The following is a 20,714-nucleotide window of genomic DNA, read 5'->3' as shown; positions in this document are numbered from 1 at the left end:
GTACTATGCCAAATAGAAGTTGAATAATTGAAAATGGTGGCCCTAACATACACTTATAGGGTTGTAACATTGTATCCAGGAGACTATCGGGTTCCTATTTCTTAGGAACATTGAAGAAAACAAAACATTTAATTCATCCCACTTATTTCCCAATATTAGTGTTGGACATCACTCCTACTCTTTTGGCTGAAATGCCTGCAATGGAAAGCTTTCCCAAAAAGAGTGGAGGCTGCATATTAATGTGCCAATCCCATATGCATGTGAGGTTTCGGTGTCCACATACTTGTGGCCATGCAATGTATCAAATTAGCAGCGTCTTGTAGGTAACCACTCATATAAATCCTTCTGTCTCTACTTGGTTTCTGTGTTTTTAAACGTCTGCTGAACCGACATAGTCCGGCGCTGCTCGGCCATATGCTGCCTGCTAATCCTCGGCATGCTTAAGTGCATTTACGTTATGTCTTATTGAATTAAAATTATGGCAGGGATTGCCCAAGGTCAGTGTGTGAAAAGCTGTTTTTCTGCCACAGACTCTGGACAGTAAGTCAGTGTGTGGAAGTCGTGCTCTGCCATCTCTCGCTGTCTCGCTCTCTCTCTCTTTGCTCATATGATCAGCAGGTCAGCTGGCTTGTGATGTGTTGTGGAAGTGTTCCCCCTTGCTCTCGCATCTTGCCAACGGCTCTGTCAATAACCAGCCAAGTCATCCGAAAGGCAAATGTTAGGTACTTAATCCCTCACCTAATCCCTTTTTCAAGACAGACCTGTTTGCGAGCACACAACTATACTTTAAACGCATGACGGAGGGCGCTGACTTGCAGAAGAGAAACACGGTTTGTTTTTATACAAAACTCTCAATTTGATCGGAATCTTTCTAGTCAGCTGGTATTTTCCAAATAATCCCATTCATCCATCTATTTGGTCTGAAAGTTACCGAACCAAAGACGAGGAAAGTGTTGCGCTGAGCATTTCTGCCATGGAGTTGGACAGACCTTCCTATGTCTAGTAGGGGTGCATGATATATCGACTTATTTATTGTTATCGCGAAATCACGTTGTGCAATACTATATCGCGATAAGTATGCAATATTTTGGGGGGTTTTGTGGAGTGAGGAATACCTGCATCCTGGTTTACACCTGCTTTTAAGAGGCGGAGAATTTTCACCTCAAAATAGAGGCGCGCTTTCACGGGCGGTTTTTGTACATACCGCAGAATACATAGTTAGGCGCACTTTACGCTTCCCCTCCCATCTCTTTATGGGAAGCTCCCACTTTCCCCTCGACCCTACCGCAAATGCATATGCATGACACGGATAATTAATTGCCTGAGAAGCGAAAAAGTTAATGAATTACAACGGGCGCTACTTTGGCTCGGCTACAGCTCTGTGTCTGTCCCTCTGCTTCGTTTTCACTCACCACTGAGTCTGACTTAATGTCCCCCCCCACAATAACTATTTGACTCTCTGTTACTGGGGCTTATATTCAAAGTTTCTCATTTATTACATAATTGCTTAAAGCATTAAAACAAAGCATTTTGTGTTGGAGTTTTTAATTCAGGTGTTAAAGCTACCTTAGTCAACTATTCGACTAATCAGTCGATTTGGTCTTAGTCAACCAAGATGACTTTATTTGATTAGTCATTCTTTAATGCTTTTTCAGAAACTTCGGAGCACATCTCTGGTTAACACAAGATTTAAAGTGGTCCTTGCATGACTGTCTGTGGAGACACAGTTTTATCAGTCCTTCCAGAAAAATGCAGAGTTTTTTTGTGGTTGTTGTGGGCAAAAATCCTTGATTATGCGGCACATTTAAAAAAAAAAAAAAAATGCAATGAAATTGCGGGAACTTGCAAAAACTGCGGTTTGGTAAAAAATAGAAAAGAAAAGTGATTTCCCCCAACACTCTGCTTTTCGATAATGTTCACGTTGCATAATTACGTCACTTCATAACGTTCCCATGGCAACAGGGGAAAATGGCTGTTCTTGTGTGAAGAGAACCATCACCTTATCGTGGTGGAGACGTTTGTGTGTCCCTATGAACCTGAGGGCTGTGTTGTCTGGAGCTGTGTGCTCCTGGTAGGGTCTCCCAAGGCAAAGTGGTCAAAGGTGAGGGGCCAGACAAAGAATGGTTCAAAAACCCTATGAGCCAACGAGGAAGAGGTGAAGTTACCCTGCCCAGAGGAAGCCCGGGGCCCCCGTCTGGAGCCAGGCCCAGATGGCGGGCTCGTCAGCGAGCTCCTGGTGGCCGGGTTTGCCACGGAGCCCGGTTGGGCACAGCCCAAAGAAGCAACGTGGCAACTCCCTCTCCAGCCCATGGGCCCACCACCTGTGGGAGGAACCGCTGGGGTCAGGTGCGCTGCCACACGGGTGGCAGTGAAGGTCAGGGGCCTCGACGGACCAGACCCGGGCAGCAGACGCTGGCTCTGGGGACGTGGAACATCACCTCTCTGTGGGGGAAGGAGCCAGAGCTTGTGCGGGAGGTGGAGCGCTACTGCTTAGATCTGGTGGGGCTTACCTCTACGCACAGTCTCGGTTCTGGAACCATACTCCTTGATAGGGGTTGGACTCTTTTCTTCTCCGGAGTTGCCCAGAGTGTGAGGCGCCGGGCGGGAGTGGGGATACTCACAAGCCCCCGGCTGAGCGCCGCTATGTTGGAGTTTACCCCGGTGGATGAGAGGGTCGCCTCCCTACGCCTGCGGGTTATGGGGGGGGAAAACTCTGACTGTTGTTTGTGCATATGCACCAAACAAGAGTTCGGAGTATTCGGCCTTCTTGGAGACCTTGAGTGGAGTCCTGTATGGGGCTCCAGTGGGGGACTCCATAGTTCTGCTGGGGGACTTCAACGCACACGTGGGCAATGATGGAGACACCTGGAGAGGCGTGATTGGGAGGAACGGCCTCCCTGATCTAAACCAGAGTGGTTGTTTGTTGTTGGACTTCTGTGCTAGTCATGTATTGTCTATAATGAACACCATGTTCGAACATAGGGATGCTCATAAGTGTACTTGGTACCAGAGCACCCTAGGCCAAAGGTCAACGATCGATTTCATAATTGTTTCATCTGATCTGAGGCCGTATGTTTTGGACACTCGGGTGAAGAGAGGGGCGGAGCTGTCAACTGATCACCATCTGGTGGTGAGTTGGGTCATGGGGTGGGGAAAGACTCTGCACAGACCTGGTAAGCCCAAACGGGTAGTGCGGATAAATTGGGAACGTCTGGAGGAAGCCCCTGTCCAACTCACACCTCCGGCGGAGCTTTTCGTGCATCCCTGTGGAGGCTGGGGGCATTGAACCCGAGTGGAAAATGTTCAAAGTTTCCATTGCTGAAGCCGCGGCTAGGAGCTGTGGTCTTAGGGTCTTAGGTGCCTCAAGGGGCGGTAACCCACAAACACCGTGGTGGACACCGGTGGTCAGGGAAGCTGTCCAACTGAAGAAGGAGTCTTTTCGGGATATGTTATCCCAGAGGACTCTGGAGGCAGTTGCAAGGTACCGAGGGGCCCGAAGGGCTGCAACCTCTGCCGTGAAAGAGGCAAAGCAGCGGGTGTGGGAGAAGTTCGGAGAAGACATGGAGAAGGACTTTCGGTCGGCACCAAGGTGCTTCTGGAAAACCGTTTGCCACCTCAGGAGGGGGAAGCGGGGAACCATCCAAGCTGTGTACAGTAAGGATGGGACGCTGTTGACCTCAACTGAGGAGATAATAGGGCGGTGGAAGGAGCACTTTGAGGAACTCCTAAATCCGACTAATACGCCCTCTAAGGTAGAGGCAGAGCTGGAGGAAGATGGGGGATTGTCGTCAATTTCCCTGGTGGAAGTTGCTGAGGTAGTTAAACAACTCCACAGTGGCAAAGCCCCAGGGATTGATGAGATCCGTCCAGAAATGCTTAAGGCTCTGGGTGTGGAGGGGTTGTCTTGCTTGACACGCCTCTTCAACATTGCGTGGAAGTCTGGGACAGTGCCTAAGGAGTGGCAGACCGGGGTGGTGGTTCCTCTTTTCAAAAAGGGGGACCAGAGGGTGTGTGCCAATTACAGGGGTATCACACTTCTCAGCCTCCCCGGTAAAGTCTACTCCAAGGTGCTGGAAAGGAGGGTTCGGCCGATAGTCGAACCTCGGGTTGAGGAGGAACGATGCAGATTCCGTCCTGGTCGTGGAACAACCGACCAGATCTTTACTCTCGCAAGGATCCTGGAGGGAGCCTGGGAGTATGACCAACCGGTCTACATGTGTTTTGTGGATCTGGAGAAGGCGTATGACCGGGTCCCCCGGGAGATACTGTGGGAGGTGCTGCGGGAGTATGGGGTGAGGGGGTCCCTTCTCAGGGCCATCCAATCTCTGTACAACCCAAGCGAGAGCTGTGTCCGGGTTCTCGGCAGTAAGTCGGACTTGTTTCAGGTGAGGGTTGGCCTCCGCCAGGGCTGCGCTTTGTCACCAATCCTGTTTGAAACATTTATGGACAGGATATTGAGGCATAGTCGGGGTTGGGAGGAGTTGCAGTTCGGTGGGCTGGGGATATCATCGCTGCTTTTTGCAGATGATGTGGTCCTGATGGCATCATCAGCCTGTGACCTTCAGCACTCACTGGATCGGTTTGCAGCCGAGTGTGAAGCGGTTGGGATGAGGATCAGCACCTCTAAATCAAAGGCCATGGTTCTCAGCAGGAAACCGATGGAGTGCCTTCTCCAGGTAGGGAATGAGTCCTTACCCCAAGTGAAGGAGTTTAAGTACCTTGGTGTCTTGTTCACGAGTGAGGAGACAATGGAGCGGGAGATTGGTCGGAGAATCTGCGCAGCGGGTGCGGTATTACATTCAATTTATCGCACCGTTGTGACAAAAAGAGAGCTGAGCAAAGCTCTCAATCTACCGGTCAGGCTGGGTCATGACCGAAAGAACGAGATCCAGGGTGCAAGCGGCCGAAATGGGTTTCCTTAGGAGGGTGGCTGGTGTCTCCCTTAGAGATAGGGTGAGAAGCTCAGTCCTCCGTGAGGAGCTCGGAGTAGAGCCGCTGAGAGGAGCCAGTTGAGGTGGTTTGGGCATCTGGTAAGGATGCCCCCTGAGCGCCTCCCTAGGGAGGTGTTTCAGGCACGTCCAGCTGGGTGGAGGCCTCGGGGAAGACCCAGGACTAGGTGGAGGGATTATATCTCCAACCTGGCCTGGGAACGCCTCGGGATCCCCCAGTCGGAGCTGGTTAATGTTGCTCGGGAAAGGGAAGTTTGGGGTCCCATGCTGAGCTGCTACACCCGCGACCTGATACCGGATAAGCGGACGAAGATGGATGGATGGATTGTGTGAAGTAAACGCAACATTTTTCAACTTTCTGCAAAGATATATGTGACTTTTTTGCAACAAAAATGCGGGGATTATGAAATCATGCAAGCCCCGCATATTTTTGCGCGGAAATTGGCAATTTATGCGGCGAAAGTGCGGCATATTTGAAAAAATGCGGCCCCCGCATAAATATGCAGACTTTGGCTGATTATGCGTTGAATTATGCGATCGCATAATTGCGTGGAGGGAATGTTTTATGGGTCGATTAAATCAACCAATGGATAAGACAATAACATCACATGAGTGTCGACTGAGGATTTCTTCTGCTCTCTGTCTGCAGGTTTGAGTGCAGCGAAGCTGCTGAAAGCCAACGGACTGAGTCCTGTAGTCCTGGAGGCCAGGGATCGGGTCGGTGGTCGCACCTTCACCGTGCGGGTAAGACCAGGAGAGCGAACACTTCCGCAGTTTTTTTTTTAAAGATTATTTTTTGGGCATTTCCGGCCTTTATTTTGATAGGACAGATGAAGACATGAAAGGGGAGAGAGAGGGGGAATGAAAACAGTCATGACCGGTCGAACCACAAATTTCCCGCTCCAGCTATGTTACTGGTTCCACGGTAAAAAGGGTGTTACCCAGGTGGTTTAGATCATTAATGATTCCTCCAAGCCTTTTTCTTGTAGTAAATATCCTTCCGACAGGGTAGGGCACGGCCTTTTCTGTGTTCTGACCAAGGGGGTAAGCTTCGCTTCAGAACTCGAGCCATCTATGGCGCCATTTTGTTGCTACAAAGCCATCACCTCCTGTTAGCATTCCACTGACCGCCTTTTTTTTTTTACGTCACTTGACTGCAAATAACTTTACATCTGAAGCGTTTAAAGACTACATTTGTCAGTTGTTTAGTTCTAAAGAAACACAACAATGTATAAAAGGCTTCAGTAACTTGTACCTCACGTTATGGCTCCATAGCAGACGTTTTTGTAAAAATAGGCTAACGATTGGGTCACATAGTAGAGGAATTACCGTATAGTACAGGATAAGCTTGCAGGCAGTTTCGACTTACATGAGCTGTTTAGGTTTAATTATTAATGTTAACTAGCATTTTAGTGATCAATAATTAGCCTGTGCCCATGTTATCTCCTTACATATACCTACACTCTCCGTCTCTGTAAGATTGGGTATGATTGAGATTTCTCTTAGCGCAGCCACCAGAAGACTTACAACTTTCAGACACGTTGCTCACGTCACATTCTCTAAGTTGGAGGCTACGCAGTAAAGCTGGCCATCACCGGAAAAGTGCTTCTAATATCCTTCACTGGTCTCCGTCCATTATATACTGTCTATGGTTCTGACGAACGAACCACTTTCCGCAGGGCCATTAAACTTCAGTGATCAACAGCGAACTCTTCAACATAATCTGTGACTTATTTGTTTCATGTTTTGATGTGGTTTTTTCTCCTTTTTTTTCTCTTTCAGAATAAGGAGACAAAGTGGGTCGACCTGGGCGGAGCTTACATCGGACCAACTCAGAACTGCATCCTCCGATTGGCCAAAGAGTACGGCATTCAGACCTACAAAGTCAACGAGCAGGAGAGCCTGGTGCATTATGTCAACGTGAGTGTCCGCGCAGATAATAATTCTACTCTGTGCTTTGGCTGATGTTATTTCCGTCCAATTTAACTAATTTAACAGATCCAGATCATTCAGTTTGATTTCTGCAGTGAAAAAAAAAAGTCTCTCACGAGACGGTTCACTAGCCGTGGGTCAATAATTATAACTAGGACATGCTTCAAAACAGAACTATGCAAATAACTACATACCTTCTACATAGGTAGCTTAGATACTTTCCTCTTCTTGTCACACCGGTTTTAAATCCCAGACCTCTAGGCTGTTTTTACTTTGTGGTGTCACTGGTATCCCCGGACCTCTCCAAAACTAAAGAAAACAGAGGTATATACAACAATCACAGACTTTCCCTTAGGCCGCGTTTCCATCCGTGAAGCTAATCTGATGTATGGGCCGGATCAAAATCTACGAGGGGGCCGGATTTTTCCTGCTGGCCTTGAGTTTGACACATATGCTTTACGCTCTAACTAAGAAAGGAGTTTGTCTATCAAATCAAATCTCTCGTGCTCAGCTCGGTTACTCTAACTCAGTGGTTCTCAAACTTTTTTCCATAATGTACCCCTTTTTGAATTGTTTCTTTAAGCCAAGTACCCCCCTGACCATCATATCATTTTCGGTAGAAAAAAAAGTGTATATAAAGAGGAACAGTACAGTGCTGTCAGCGATAGATTTATTAAACAACAGCCTTGGACCTGAAAAAAAAACATGTAAATGTTAATGAGAAAAAGAGACAAAAACTGTAAAAAACGGTAGAAAGAACAAAGGAAGTAAGGCAAGAATAGGTCAAAATAGTATCAAAAACAGTGACTTAAGAAGAAAAAAGAGAGAAACTTACTAAAAGTAGTAGGACAATAGAGGAAGGAAGGCAACATTAGGTCCAAAGAAGGCGACACAAATGTCACATTTTTGGTAGGAAAAAAAAAAATTCTCCATAAAGAAGAACAATGTTCTGGACAACAGCCTCGTAACTATTAAACATGTTGTTAAATATCTCACGTACCCCCTGCAGTCCTCCCAAAGTACCCCCATTTGAGAAACACTGCTCTAACTGACTGATAATAAATAGAATTGGCAGCTGAGTTGAATTGCAGTCGCTTGGCAGGCATGACAGATGAGCTGTACAATCTGCTTTAGACTTGAGCTGCCACTGAAAACATGCAGCGTCTCTCATAGCCTCTGATCACCAGCTACATTTAAGCGTTGCTTAGGCAAAACAAAACATTGTTCCTTATCCCGTGACTTCGTACATGTCCGCCGAGCAGCCAGCAACCGCTCTCCTCTCCTGCATTGGTGACTGGAGATGTTAATCTTTGCCTGAGGGGTTTCTGTAATGCAGTTTCTATTTTCTCTGAGTGGTTGAATGGGTAGCAAGAGCAAACAAAGTAAGCAAGGAAGGAAGGAAGAGACGCTGGGGACATTGTTATTCTTGTTATTCTTTGCTCCATTTCCCATTAGTGCGGGCGCACCACGGTCTTTAACACAGTTGTGTTCCTCTGCCTGATTAGATTTTCCCTTGCTGCTCATGTACGCATGTTCCCTGACTGTAAATCCCTCAGGTGGCTGCCAGCTGTGTGTGTGTGTGTGTGTGTGTGTGTTTGTGCGTGTGTGGTTGTGTGTGTGTGTGTGTGTTCAAATTTGTTTATTAGGATAAACCCCTTGAGAAGTATCATCTTCTTTTCGAGGGGGTCCCAATGGGTCCCGAGGGAGTCCTGAGGGGGTCCCAAGGGTGTGTGTGTTGTTCAAATTTGTTTATTAGGATAAACCCCTTGAGATGTATCATCTTGTTTTCGAGGGGGTCCCAAGGGGATTCCAAGGGGGTCCCGAGGGTGTGTGAGGGGGGCGTGTTTTTTCTTTCGTCGGTATTTGACGGTGAGGGAATAACATGAATGTCTATCTGACGGACCCCCTCGTCGAAAAATAACGTCAAGGGTACACCTCTTTCGTTGAAACTTGACGCCAGGGTTCCTTGACCATGCGTCATACATTTGACGAGTAGGGAATGAGACTGTGTTGGGCAAAATAGAATAGGAAAAGATGTTTATATGTCATTTTGACACAAATACTTTTAATAAATGACATGTTGATGATTGAAAGTCTCGAGGTTTTGACATAAATGCAGATATATAAATGTAATAACAAAAACAAATTATAAATAATTATCGATTTTCAAATATTGCACCTGTCAATACAGAAGGAAATATTCTGGAGCCTATTTTGCCGTCAATACTGCCGACGTTGTCTTTGCTGTAATCAAATCAGTATATATTTATGTTTAACATGGTATTTCATTTTATCAATGGGAAACATACATGTGTACAGACAAGACTAGCAGCAGCAGCGCTGCGTCAGACACCTTTCTGGTGTGTAAAGACATAGAAAACGCCACGCAGCCGACATCCAACAGAAATGCCACGCTCCCGCCACACAGCCAGCATGCAGCCGGCTTGACTGCAGCTCCTCTGGGTTGTTTCTTTGTTTCCGTTCCTGTCAGATCTTTTCTGCAGCAGCCGATTCAAATAGAAGCTTTGCGTCATTCTTCACCGGCCGAATTGGCTCTAAACTTAAAGTTTCAGCTTAGCTCGTAATTGAAACCACGCACACTAGGCACGTAGCCAACGGTTGTACGGCGCGTTTTTTTTATTATTAGTTTATTTGTCAGGGACAATGCAGCGCACATTATTACATACATAATTATCATAGTCAAAGCCATAACATGGCGTAGATGTGTTGCATAAAAGGTTTCTAGCCAATTGGCTAATTTGCAACCCTAGTCCCTCATCAAGTTCAGTTCAGTTTGTGTTTTAATTTCAGTTGGTAAATCATTCCAAAAATGGGTCCCTATCACTGGAAAACTTGACTGGCCGAAAGCACCCACTGCTCCCCTAGTGGCCACTGTCCTTGTATTGGTTTTTGTCACAAAAGGACAGAGTACGGCTGGAGCTAGATTATTTGCGCATTTGAAAGTCAGTTTAAGAAAAGAAAACTTAATAAAGCTATCAAAATTTAAAAGCTTGTATTTCTGTACTATCAAACAGTGGTGCCACATTGTTGGTTTCCGATCCATTATTTTCAGTGCCTGTTTGTATAATGATATGATGGGTTTGACTGGGAAGCTTGGCCCCATACAGTAACACAGTAGGATAAGTGAGAGAGTATCATGGCATGAAAAAACAATAAAGCTGCCTTAACAGGTATGTAATGCCTCATCATTCTAAAACAGTTCAGGTTTGTCCGGACAATCTTACAGAGTTTGTTAATGTGTTTATTGAATTTGAGTTGGGAATCCAGAGTAATACCTAAATATTAAAATTCCTCAACTTCCTCTATGGCCTCTTGGTCTATTTTGATAGTAAACTTGGCTTTCCCTCTTATAGTGAAGCACATAGATACAGTCTTTTTGATGTTGAGCGTCCGATGATTATCTTTAAGCCACTGGGATATACCCTCCATTTCCTTGGTCAGGGTCCCTGCTACTGCACTTGGTGTCCTGGCTGATGCATAAATCACTGTATCGTCAGCATACATTTGACAGTTAGCTGACTGACCGCATGTCATTTATATATAAACTAAAGAGCAAAGGTCCCAAGATGGAGCCCTGTGGGATACCCATTGTGGATTGTAGTGGTGTTGAGAGTTCAGTTTTTATTTTAACACGTTGCTCTTTATGCTCCAGATATGATGCAAACCAACCGATAAAATGTTCAGAGAAGTTGAAGGTGGTGAGTTTATTCAAGAGTATATTGTGGTTCACGGTGTCAAAGGCCTTTTTTAGGTCTATACACACAGCTCCCACAACATTACCCTTGTCCAACTTACTCTTGATGTTCTCATAAGGTAGCAGTTAGCCATTTCTGTAGAGTACCCTTGTCTAAATCCGAACTGTTTGGAGTTGATAAGTTTATTACTTTCAAGATGCTCTACTAGCTGTTCTGTGATAATCTTTTCCAAAATTTTGGAAAGATCAAGCAATATTAGATAGAAATTGGCCTCTAATTGACTCCTTTGTCCTTTGCACCAGCCTTGAAAATTTGAGTAATGATGGCTTGTTTCCAACTTTGTGGGAATTTACCCATTCTTATGGAAAGGTTTACCAGGTGGGTTACCGGTTTAACCAGGGCAGAACAGTGAGTTCTAATGAAGGCGGTGTCCAACCCAAACACATCCTTTGCCTTAGACTTATTTAGTTTGTTAATTGTTTTATGTACTTTAGCCTGACTGACCTCCTTAATTTGGAAAAGCTTTGATGGCTCATACTTTGTGGTCTGTGATAGGGTTGCTGGTTCAAAATTCTCAGCAAGCTCCTCCACTGACTGCACAAAATAGTTATTGAATTAATTTGCAATAGTTAAATTGTTAGTACTGATGACTCCATTTTCTTCTAATTCTGTTATTGTTTTTCTGTTGACTAGGCTTAAGTTTAGTAAGGCTGTTGAGGTGCTTCCAAAGGGATGCGCTGTTACAGATTCCTCAATCAGTTGCATAAAATAGGCTGTCTTTACCTTACGCAATTCTCTAACTACTGCATTTCTCAATCCTTTAAAGATGAGAAGATCAGTATTTGTTTTAGAGAGCAGTCTCTTTTTTTCATTAGCTGACGAGTGTCATTATTCAGCCGTGGTAGGGAGACTTTTCGTTGCATACCTTTGAATGTCTTTGTGTATTTCCCAATCAGGTTTGTGAGGTTTTTCTTCAGGGAGTTACAAAAGTTTTCTAAATCATTCGATTGCAAAATGTTATTCCAATCTAAATTATTTAGATCATTTTCAACTTGTGTCAGCTTATTTTTGGGGCTACCCGGGTTCCCTGGTTTATTTTCGTTCGCGAATATTGGTAAACGCTGTTTAGTAAGTTTTCGGACAGCCATGGTCATATTATGATCAGAGAGCCCCGTTAGCAGATTATACGTTCTAATTATTTGCTGGGGTCTGTTAGTGACTATCAGATCTATCATAGTTTTACTCGTTCGCGTAATCCTTGTTGGGCCCTTCATCTGCTGAAAACTGTTTCGACAGCAGCCTCTTTAATTTTTTTCTACGGATTTTTTCTAGCCAGTTAATATTAAAATCACCAAAAAAGATGGTTTCGGTGCAACTATTTACATATTTAAAAAGTTTATCTAGGTTATCATAAAATGAAACATCATGGGATGGTGGATTATACAGCACTACAATGTTAAAATTCATCTTAAGATATAATACAACATTCAAAGCCAAACATTCTAATGGTGTATCCAATTTGATTTCATTACAATTCAGAGTGTCTCTAATATAGAATAGTACTCCCCCTCCACCTTTGTCAGATGTTCTGTCCTTTCTGTGACAAGTGTAACCGGGGACATCAATCATGCTGGTCGGGATGTTACTGTGCAGCCATGTTTCACTCAATGCCAAAAAGGCTAAATTAGAGTCAGTTAGCAGATGTTGAATCTGATCACATTATGGCAATATACTCCGAATGTTCAAGTGTGCACCCAGAATGCCTTTAGGTTTAGACATAGGCTCCCATGTTACCCTTGCGTGATTTACAGTCTGAAAAAATCTGAATTCTCGTTGTTTTCTTACTGATTGGATACCGTTGTTACCGTGTGGAATTTCTGTTGTCTCGGCGAAGATGTCCGCCCCTCCGGAGCTCCGCCGCCACCCGCGCAGTCCACCTGCCGGTGCGCCCTCTGGGGAAAGGTTAGTAATTGGACCTGGGTTTAGTTGCACGTCCCCAGACAGTAGGATCAGAATCAAGAGAACGTTGAAATCATGCCAATTGCAATCGTGCTGCGACGGGGGAACTCAAATTGTTTGGTGTTTGAGCAGATGGCAATGTTGTTTTGTTTGTTCGACATGCCGCAACAGGGGTGATCAGATTGTTTGTTGATCAAGTAGATTGCAAGATATCCATATCCGAAAAAGTTCAAACTCGGAATTCCATTTGTATTTACGGACTGGTTGTCTGTTTATTTGCGCTTAGGTGTTGTATTGGTGGTGACAGCAGAAGTGCAACAGCAAAGTAGTAATACGCTGACATTTCCTTCATCTCTTTGATTGTTGTTTGACTGGTTTCTTTGTTTTGTTCTTTAGCCAGTAACTAGTTGATTAAAAGCAAAGGCTATTCTGCCAATTAGTAGCAGAAAAAATAAGTCAAAAGGATTGGAGTGGAGCTTGACAAACCACCCAGCCCTTCAGCAGCCATCTTCCTACATGCAGTGATTGAGTTTCCCAGCCAAAGACCGACAAAACTGACCTCGTAACTTTCAAATTGTACCCGCCAAAGTTGATATTTACCTCGCATTTGGTGGGTTGGCTGATAGGTTGAATATTAAGTTTGCATGCTTTCAAAGATATCTTATACAATATATTACATAGGTTATTATGTGTGTGAACCTCACATGCCAACTGAAGACTGACTGTTGATGTGGGGGCCCTGTGTGGTGACATTTATAGGAAACATCTGGGTATGAGACCACGACAGGATCAGGAGGCCATGAGAACTAATATTCTCCAGGTGTACTTATTATGTTTTGTGCGAAGGAGAGCTGAATAAAAACGTATGTAAGTTTCAACTGTGACCTTTGGAGGGGGCCTACCTGACAGCACAGAGACTACCTTTTTTGGTTAAAAAAAACCCACTGATACAGATGTTCTGCAAATTGCCACGGACGTGTGGCTTCTACAGGAGCAGAAACCTTCCTTTCACAATCTCACAGCTCAGTCTACCTCGGATGGTTTAGACATTATGGATGATAATCTAAATCCTTAAATCACAAAAAAACTCCGCATTTTTGTGTGTGTGCTTTTTTGTGATTGTTGTGGGCAAAAATCCTTGATTATGCAGCACGTTTTCTTAAAAAATGCGATGGAATTGCAATTTTATGCAATTAAATTGCAAAAACTGCAGTTTGATGAAAAAGAGAGAAAAAAAAACAACACCCAGCTTTTTGACGATGTTCACGTCGCATAATTACGTCACTTCATAACGTCACTTCATAACGTTCCCATGGCAACAGGGGAAAATGGTTGCTCTTGTGTGAATTAAACCCAACATTTTTCAACTTTCTCCTGAGATATATTTGATTTTTTTGCAACAAAAATGCGGGGATTATGAAATAATGCAAGCCCCGCATATTTTGCCAGAAATCGGCAATTTATGCGGCGAAAGTGCGGCATATTTGAAAAATGCCCCCGCATTAATATGCGGACTTTGGCTGATTATGCATTGGATTATGCGATCGCATAATCACGTTTTTCCGGAGGGACTGATAAATATGTCTTCTGTCCATTTAAACATTGAAACTGTTAATATTGTGTTGCTATAATCCAGTTGAATCATGGTTTCACGTTCTGCAGGTTACCTCACCACTGTGTCCTTAGCACTGATGTACTATTGACTCGACCTAAATGTCAGCAGCATGACGGTTTGGCAGCGACAGCAGTTAGAGGACCATCCTTTGGTTCAGTAAAGGACCAGACTGTGCAGGCCTGGTCATGTGAAGCGTTTTATGTGAGCAGCTCCCATGTGAGAGTGTTTCCTTAGCTACTATCTCTGTAAGATTCCACTCAAAGACCCAGACACACACACACACACACACACACACACACACACACACACACACACACACACACACACACACGCACACACACGCACACGCACGCCTCTTGTAGCTTCCCAGCTTGTTTCCATGGCAGCATGCTTCATCAAAAGCTGCTCACCTCTATCAGTGTCACAGAGTGAGTGTGTGTGTGTGTGTGTGTGTGTGTGTGTGTGTGTGTGTGTGTGTGTGTGTGTGCATTCATGCTCTTGTTCGTGCATATGTGTGGAGGCGTGAGAGGAGCTCTGTTTCTCAGGGTCACTGATCTCACAGCTGACTCAGCAAAAATGCTGCAACTAACGATTATTTTTCATCGTCTATTAATCTGTTGGTTATTTTCCCAATTAATGGAATTCATCCATTAGTTAGGTGTGGTCTCTAAAATGTCAGAAAATGGTGAAAAATGGGGATCAGTGTTTCCCCAAAAAGCCAGAGATGACGTCCTCAAATGTCTCGTTTTGTCCACAACTCAACACAACTTTATACAGTTTCCTGTCACAGAGGAGAGAAGGAACTAGCACATAGTCAAGTTTTAAGCTGACTATACTGTATATCTGTACAGCTAACAACCTCGGGCATATCGTTGGGTTAGTGTGATGATGCTGATACAGTCTCACCGTTCTCTCTGCTGATTCCTCACGTCTGTTTCTACTCTTGTCTTCAGTTAAGCTCAGTTTTTCAGGTCGGCAGCTTATAAAAAAATAAGTTCTGGGTTATTTACCCTGTTGGTAGTTGATATCACCACACAGCATCTTCTAGGCATGTTTCTGTTGTTTGCTAGCAGGCGGAATAGACGAGGAGGAAACCTTCACTCAATACAAGTCCATGGAGAGCAAAGAGGTGTTCCCCCTAAAATAGACATTCAGCAAGTCACTGAATGCTCTCTGACCTCCTTCAGTCATATGTATAGATTTCAGGGGGATGCACGAGATATGTCCACACTTAACAATGTGACCCTCCCAGAGACATTATCAGACGTCTAGAGTAAAAAGAACCCATAAATAATACATGGAAACATTTGAATAAATATTTTATAAAGAGGGGTAGAGCAAAGCATGACAGCACTGCACAGTGCTCTCTGATTGAATCTGTTATCGTGCACCTTTCCTTTCTGCAGCGTCACCTCTAACTACAACCTTTGATTCCTGCACCTTTCCCCCTCATCAGCAACAATAAATCAAACTGTTACCTTTACTTCACCTCGCCCGGATTTCAAACATGTTTTTTATATATATATATATATATATATATACTGTATATATTAGGCAGGGATGCACCGAATCCAGGATTGGATTGGGCTTTTTTGGTTTCTGCCGAACTGTAGAATTCCTTTCCACCGAACCCTACGCTTGCGCTAGGCGTGCTACGCTGGTCGCCGTAATAACAGCGCCGTTGATTACAGGAAGGTGTTTACATAGGTGGAGGGTTCAATGCAGTAGAATGTGAAAAAGTGGACATGGAACTGGTGAGCAGAAAAAGTTGTTGTTTGGCAGTACTTTCAGTCAAAAGAAGGCCGTTCCAGCTACATGTTCAATCTGCAATGCCGATTGGTCTCGTGGTGGCGAGGACCCTAAACTATACACAACATGGCCGCTGTTATAACATTTGGTATCAAACATCTGAAAGAATACGAGTTGTGCATGAAGGAATCTACAGACAGCAGCCTGAATGCAGCAACTTCAGATATGGCAAAGGAAGGACAGTCACAGCTACAATCTTGTGTTAATGGACTGAGGATGGGAGGAGGATTCGGTATTGGGTTTCGGATTCGGCAGAATCTTAACCAGTGGTTTCGGTATTTGGCCAAACCCCAAAAATCTGGATTCGGTGCATCCCTAATATTAAGGCTGTGATTTTGCCTCCTTGTGATCACAAAAACAATGCAATTGAGAAAAACTAATATTTAGCACATTACGTTTTGATAGTATTACTAGTATAGATAGTATACTTATTTTGTCTCGTGTTCTGAATGACACACATGTTCACCCCTCTTCCAAAGGCTAAACTCACTCAGTAAACATTTGAATATATTTTTTTTATATTATTTATTTTAAGGGGAATTTTCAACCTGGAAAAGTATTAATTGAAATGTTACATTTCAAGGTTGTCTTTGCTGTTTGTTTATTTAACTGTTTGACAGTTTTTTTTAAGGTCAATAAATGCATAATCCATCCAAAAGTCAACGATTAATCGTGTTAAATAATACACCAAAATTTTAAATAATTGTGATTATAATTTTTCTCTCCATAATGGAGCAGCCTTAGTATGTATCTGTTGTGAGTATCACCACACTGTCTTTTGATTGTAAGTAGCTTTGGATTAGCCCAGAAGCTATTCAGATGAATAAGCTGTAAACAGACCCAGCAGGAACAAGTTTCCTGATTGAGTCTGAATAAATAACAGAGGGAAACATGCTGGATTAAATTTGCGTTAATGACGGAGTCCGCGTTACTTCACAGGACGGCAGCTAGAGTCGTAGTAAAGCAGCATGTGTGCCGAGCCGTTGTGTAATTAGGGCTAGCTTTCAAGCACACTGTGTAGCTAATCAGCTTTTCTGTGGCTGATTGTAATCCAAAAGGCCAGCGCTGGTTTCCCTTATCAGCGAAACTACTGCCTTACAGGCAGCTACCGCTCTCAGCACTGGATGTATTAATGAGCTGTATCTATCAGAGATGGGGAAACAGACTTTGATTAAATACTGTCCCTGGTTATCAGAGATTAAGAGAGAGAGAGAGCGTGGGATTGTCCTGCGCTCCTGCAGCGGTTGTGGACGTGCGTGTTTCCACATTCGATTTGAAGACTGTGACTTTATACAATATAGGACATTATACATCTGGACTTCCACCGTGAGGCAGAGAGCACACAAAGGCTTCACTATACAGAGCCAATCTCTGTTTTCTTTCGCTCAAATGGTGTTTTAAGCCCCCACCATCGACATCCAGCGCTGCAACCATTGACTTTAAGGCACTTAACCCTAACCTTAACCCTAACCCTTGCCTAACCCTAGTGCCTTCCATGCAGCGCTGCCTAGAAGACGATGTTGGGGGCTTAAAACACCAAACACTGTTTGTTTCAGGGGAAGCTGGTGTTTAGTGGGGTTTGAAATAGGGTTGTGCCGATGGACGATATCATCATCTGGATGGACGATATCATCATCCATCTTGATGGCTGGCCGACATCACGATGGAGAGCCACCATCGTGATGCCACGCCCCCCCACCCTGTCAAACGCACTAATCCTAGTCGCGGGCGCTGGACGGACAATTGACAAGTGCGTAGGTCTTAAACTAGCAAAGACACTTGCGTCGGGCTTTGTGCTGCGCATGGTGCAAGATAGGACCCCTTAAGTGTAAGCTACTTTTCCCCCCCTTATGTGCAACCTATTTGTGAATCACCGAACCATCGCTTTGAGCAGACTGCTGATTGGCTGTAGTGATACATTCTCTCTCTCTCTCTCCCTGTCAGTTGTAGCTCGCTTTACCTTCTAGTGACGTTGGACGCAGTGGTCTCGAGTGAGAGAAAAAAGCGTTAACGTGGAACGCGATCACACTTTCCTTTCTCCCCCCATTGGACTAAGTTTGTCGACACTACTCTATGCGTGCATCAATAAGTAGGCCTAAGTCTGAGGTCCTGTAGGTACGGGACTATGTTATGCAGGATTTATGAATGTACGTTAGCAACAGTAGGCTAATTCACAAGGGTGCTATTTTATGTGTGAGCTAATATTGCGCATCTGTTCATGTTCAACTTATCCTTTTTTATTATTATTTTTGGGTCTTTGGTAAATTCTGATTGTTTGTGTATTAATTTTGTTTTTAAATAATGACGATGACGTGTGTCCCACAGGGAAAGTCTTACCCGTTCAAAGGCTCCTTCCCTCCCATGTGGAACCCCATCGTCTTGTTGGACTTCAACAACCTGTGGAGGACAATGGACGAGATGGGCCGGGAGGTAACACGCAGGAATTACCCTTGTTTGCTTTTTACTCTGCACTCTGTGTCTCATCTTTACTAAATGTAAGATAAGATCATTCATCTTGGGCAGTCGAGAGAACAAAAAATGGTGACACATAAACGCACATAAACACACAATCAACATACAGTAAAAACGCATGAAACACAAGCATACATTATTCAACAAACATTTGATGAACCTCACACCTTCCCCCAGACTCTCCCACTGCACATCCTCCCCCTCAGATTGCACTTAATTCTACCCAGATTGCACATTTTCCGTGATTAGCCATGATCAATAACTTATGTATTGCACAATGCCCAAATGCACAATTGCACATGTGCTGTGTCAAATTAAAGATATTGCACCAGTGCCCTACCAGATATTGCACATCCTACAGCCATAATGGGGAGTAACACAAATATTACCTATGCTTAAACTCAGCACATTTCGGGCGCCTGGTTAGCTCACCTGGTACAGCGTGCGCCCATATACAGAGGCTCAGTCCTCGCTGCAGCTGCCGCAGCCCTTTGCTGCATGTCATTCACCCTCTCTCTCCTTTCATGTCTAAGCTGTCCTGTCACAAATAAAGGCCTAAAATGGCCTAAAAAAAAATCTTTACCCAAAAAAAAAAAAATAATAACTCAGCGCATGTCCTTCTCCTCTTCCTCCTGTGTTTCAGATTCCCAGAGAGGCCCCCTGGAGAGCTCCCCATGCAGAGGAGTGGGACAAGATGACCATGAAGGAGCTAATTGAGAATATCTGCTGGACCAGGTAGCACAGAAACGAGGGAATTTGATCACTTTTCCTGCCTAACAAGAGCGAGACCGATGTGAACGCCTTTTTTTTTTTTTATGTCTCTGATCCACTGAGTGTAATTCATACATATGTACGTAACCTTCAGCGTAACTTATGCAACTCTCATGTTAAACTTTCAAAGCACGCACAGAGACATAACAAATGCATTCATGAGCCAGTCTGACTCTTAAAAAAAAAAATAAATAACAGGATGAAAAGAAGAGTAACCCAGGAGTTCCTCTGAACTGGCTAATAGAAATAAAGGTTTATGAATCAACAACTTGGTTCAGGTTGAGGTTACTTTATTTGTACCTATGGGTAGATTTGTTCTGCAGCGAGAGTATGACGTCCATCCAAGACACGCAACTACGAAAACACACCAAAAACTGACACAAGTTTTATTTATTTTTATTTTTATTTGCTGCTTTTAAATGTCTTATGTATCCCTGTACGGTGTTCTTGAGTGCAGAGAAAGGCACCTTTGAATAAAATGTATTATTATTATTATTATTATTATTATTATTATTATTATTATTATTACAAGTACTCAAAATCTGATACAAATGTAAAGTTTCCATCAAATAGGACATAAGAGAGAGAGATGAATAAAAATAAGTGAATTAAAGTCATTCAAATACATGTTTTCTCAGATAAGTTGTTTTCGTTAAGTTTTGCCGTAGGTGTTATACAAATACAGTAATTACAAAAACCCACAAAGCTTACATAACCCAAACGAGTATTTGACTAAACGCTACAGGGGAGAGTTTACAATGGGTGTAGCTCCCCAGTGACACGCAGGGTGATCTTTATTCCATCATCGACCATCAATCCTGCAAAAACTGCCAACGAAAACACACTTATTACAGCTGCTTGCAGCAACCACATTGTATTACCACTAGCCTGCTATATTAACACAGCAAGCTATCAGGCTAAGTTAGCTAAAACTTGTAAACATTCTCATTCTGTAAGAGAGTGCCTTACACATGATAAAAGGACATCAAATACAATCGAGGATAAAAACACAATAAAGTCCAAGACTTATTTCCATTGTGGTCCTCAACACACATCAGGACAAGACAAGATACTCAATGACATAACATAAAAACTTTTTTCTTAAATAAATAAAAATAGTAACTTGCCCTTGAATCTATTTGACAACCCTCTCTAGTAACCAGACCTTGATAAAAGAGTTCAGGCTGGAAATGACTTTAATATGACGATCTAACTTGTTCCACTGAACTGCCCCCATATAGGCAAATGTTCCTTTCCCTAACACTGTCTTAAATTTATAAGGACACAGGTCAGATATGCTGCCACAAGTATTAATATTGTGTGTGTGTTTACCTTAGTTATAAGACACAACAAAAAAATTGGGACACTACCAAACAATATTTTCTGAATCATGGTCAGTCTTAACATAGTAACACGAGACTCCACAGGGAGCCAGTTGAGCCAAATTCAACACATTTCTTACAAATCCAACGTAGTAACTTAACTTAAAAG

General features: G+C 43.6%; 1 protein-coding gene across 3 annotated transcripts in view; it reads left to right on the top strand.

Moving 5' to 3' along the window:
• The window catches only part of LOC114564265 (amine oxidase [flavin-containing]), a 67,462-nt gene that overhangs the window by 30,215 nt on the left and 16,533 nt on the right, over positions 1–20,714 (top strand). For 2 of the 3 annotated variants that reach the window (XM_028591515.1, XM_028591514.1), the window contains exons 2-5: positions 5,599–5,693; positions 6,732–6,869; positions 18,306–18,410; positions 19,096–19,187. In XM_028591515.1, coding sequence (XP_028447316.1) covers positions 5,599–5,693; positions 6,732–6,869; positions 18,306–18,410; positions 19,096–19,187 — 430 coding nt within the window. The remainder of the gene's footprint in view (positions 1–5,598; positions 5,694–6,731; positions 6,870–18,305; positions 18,411–19,095; positions 19,188–20,714) is intronic. The other variant, XM_028591516.1, reaches the window with a different exon arrangement.

The sequence above is a fragment of the Perca flavescens genome, chromosome 11 (assembly GCF_004354835.1).
Source record: "Perca flavescens isolate YP-PL-M2 chromosome 11, PFLA_1.0, whole genome shotgun sequence".
Lineage (NCBI taxonomy): Eukaryota > Metazoa > Chordata > Actinopteri > Perciformes > Percidae > Perca > Perca flavescens.
This window is presented reverse-complemented; position numbering and strand designations above follow the sequence as displayed.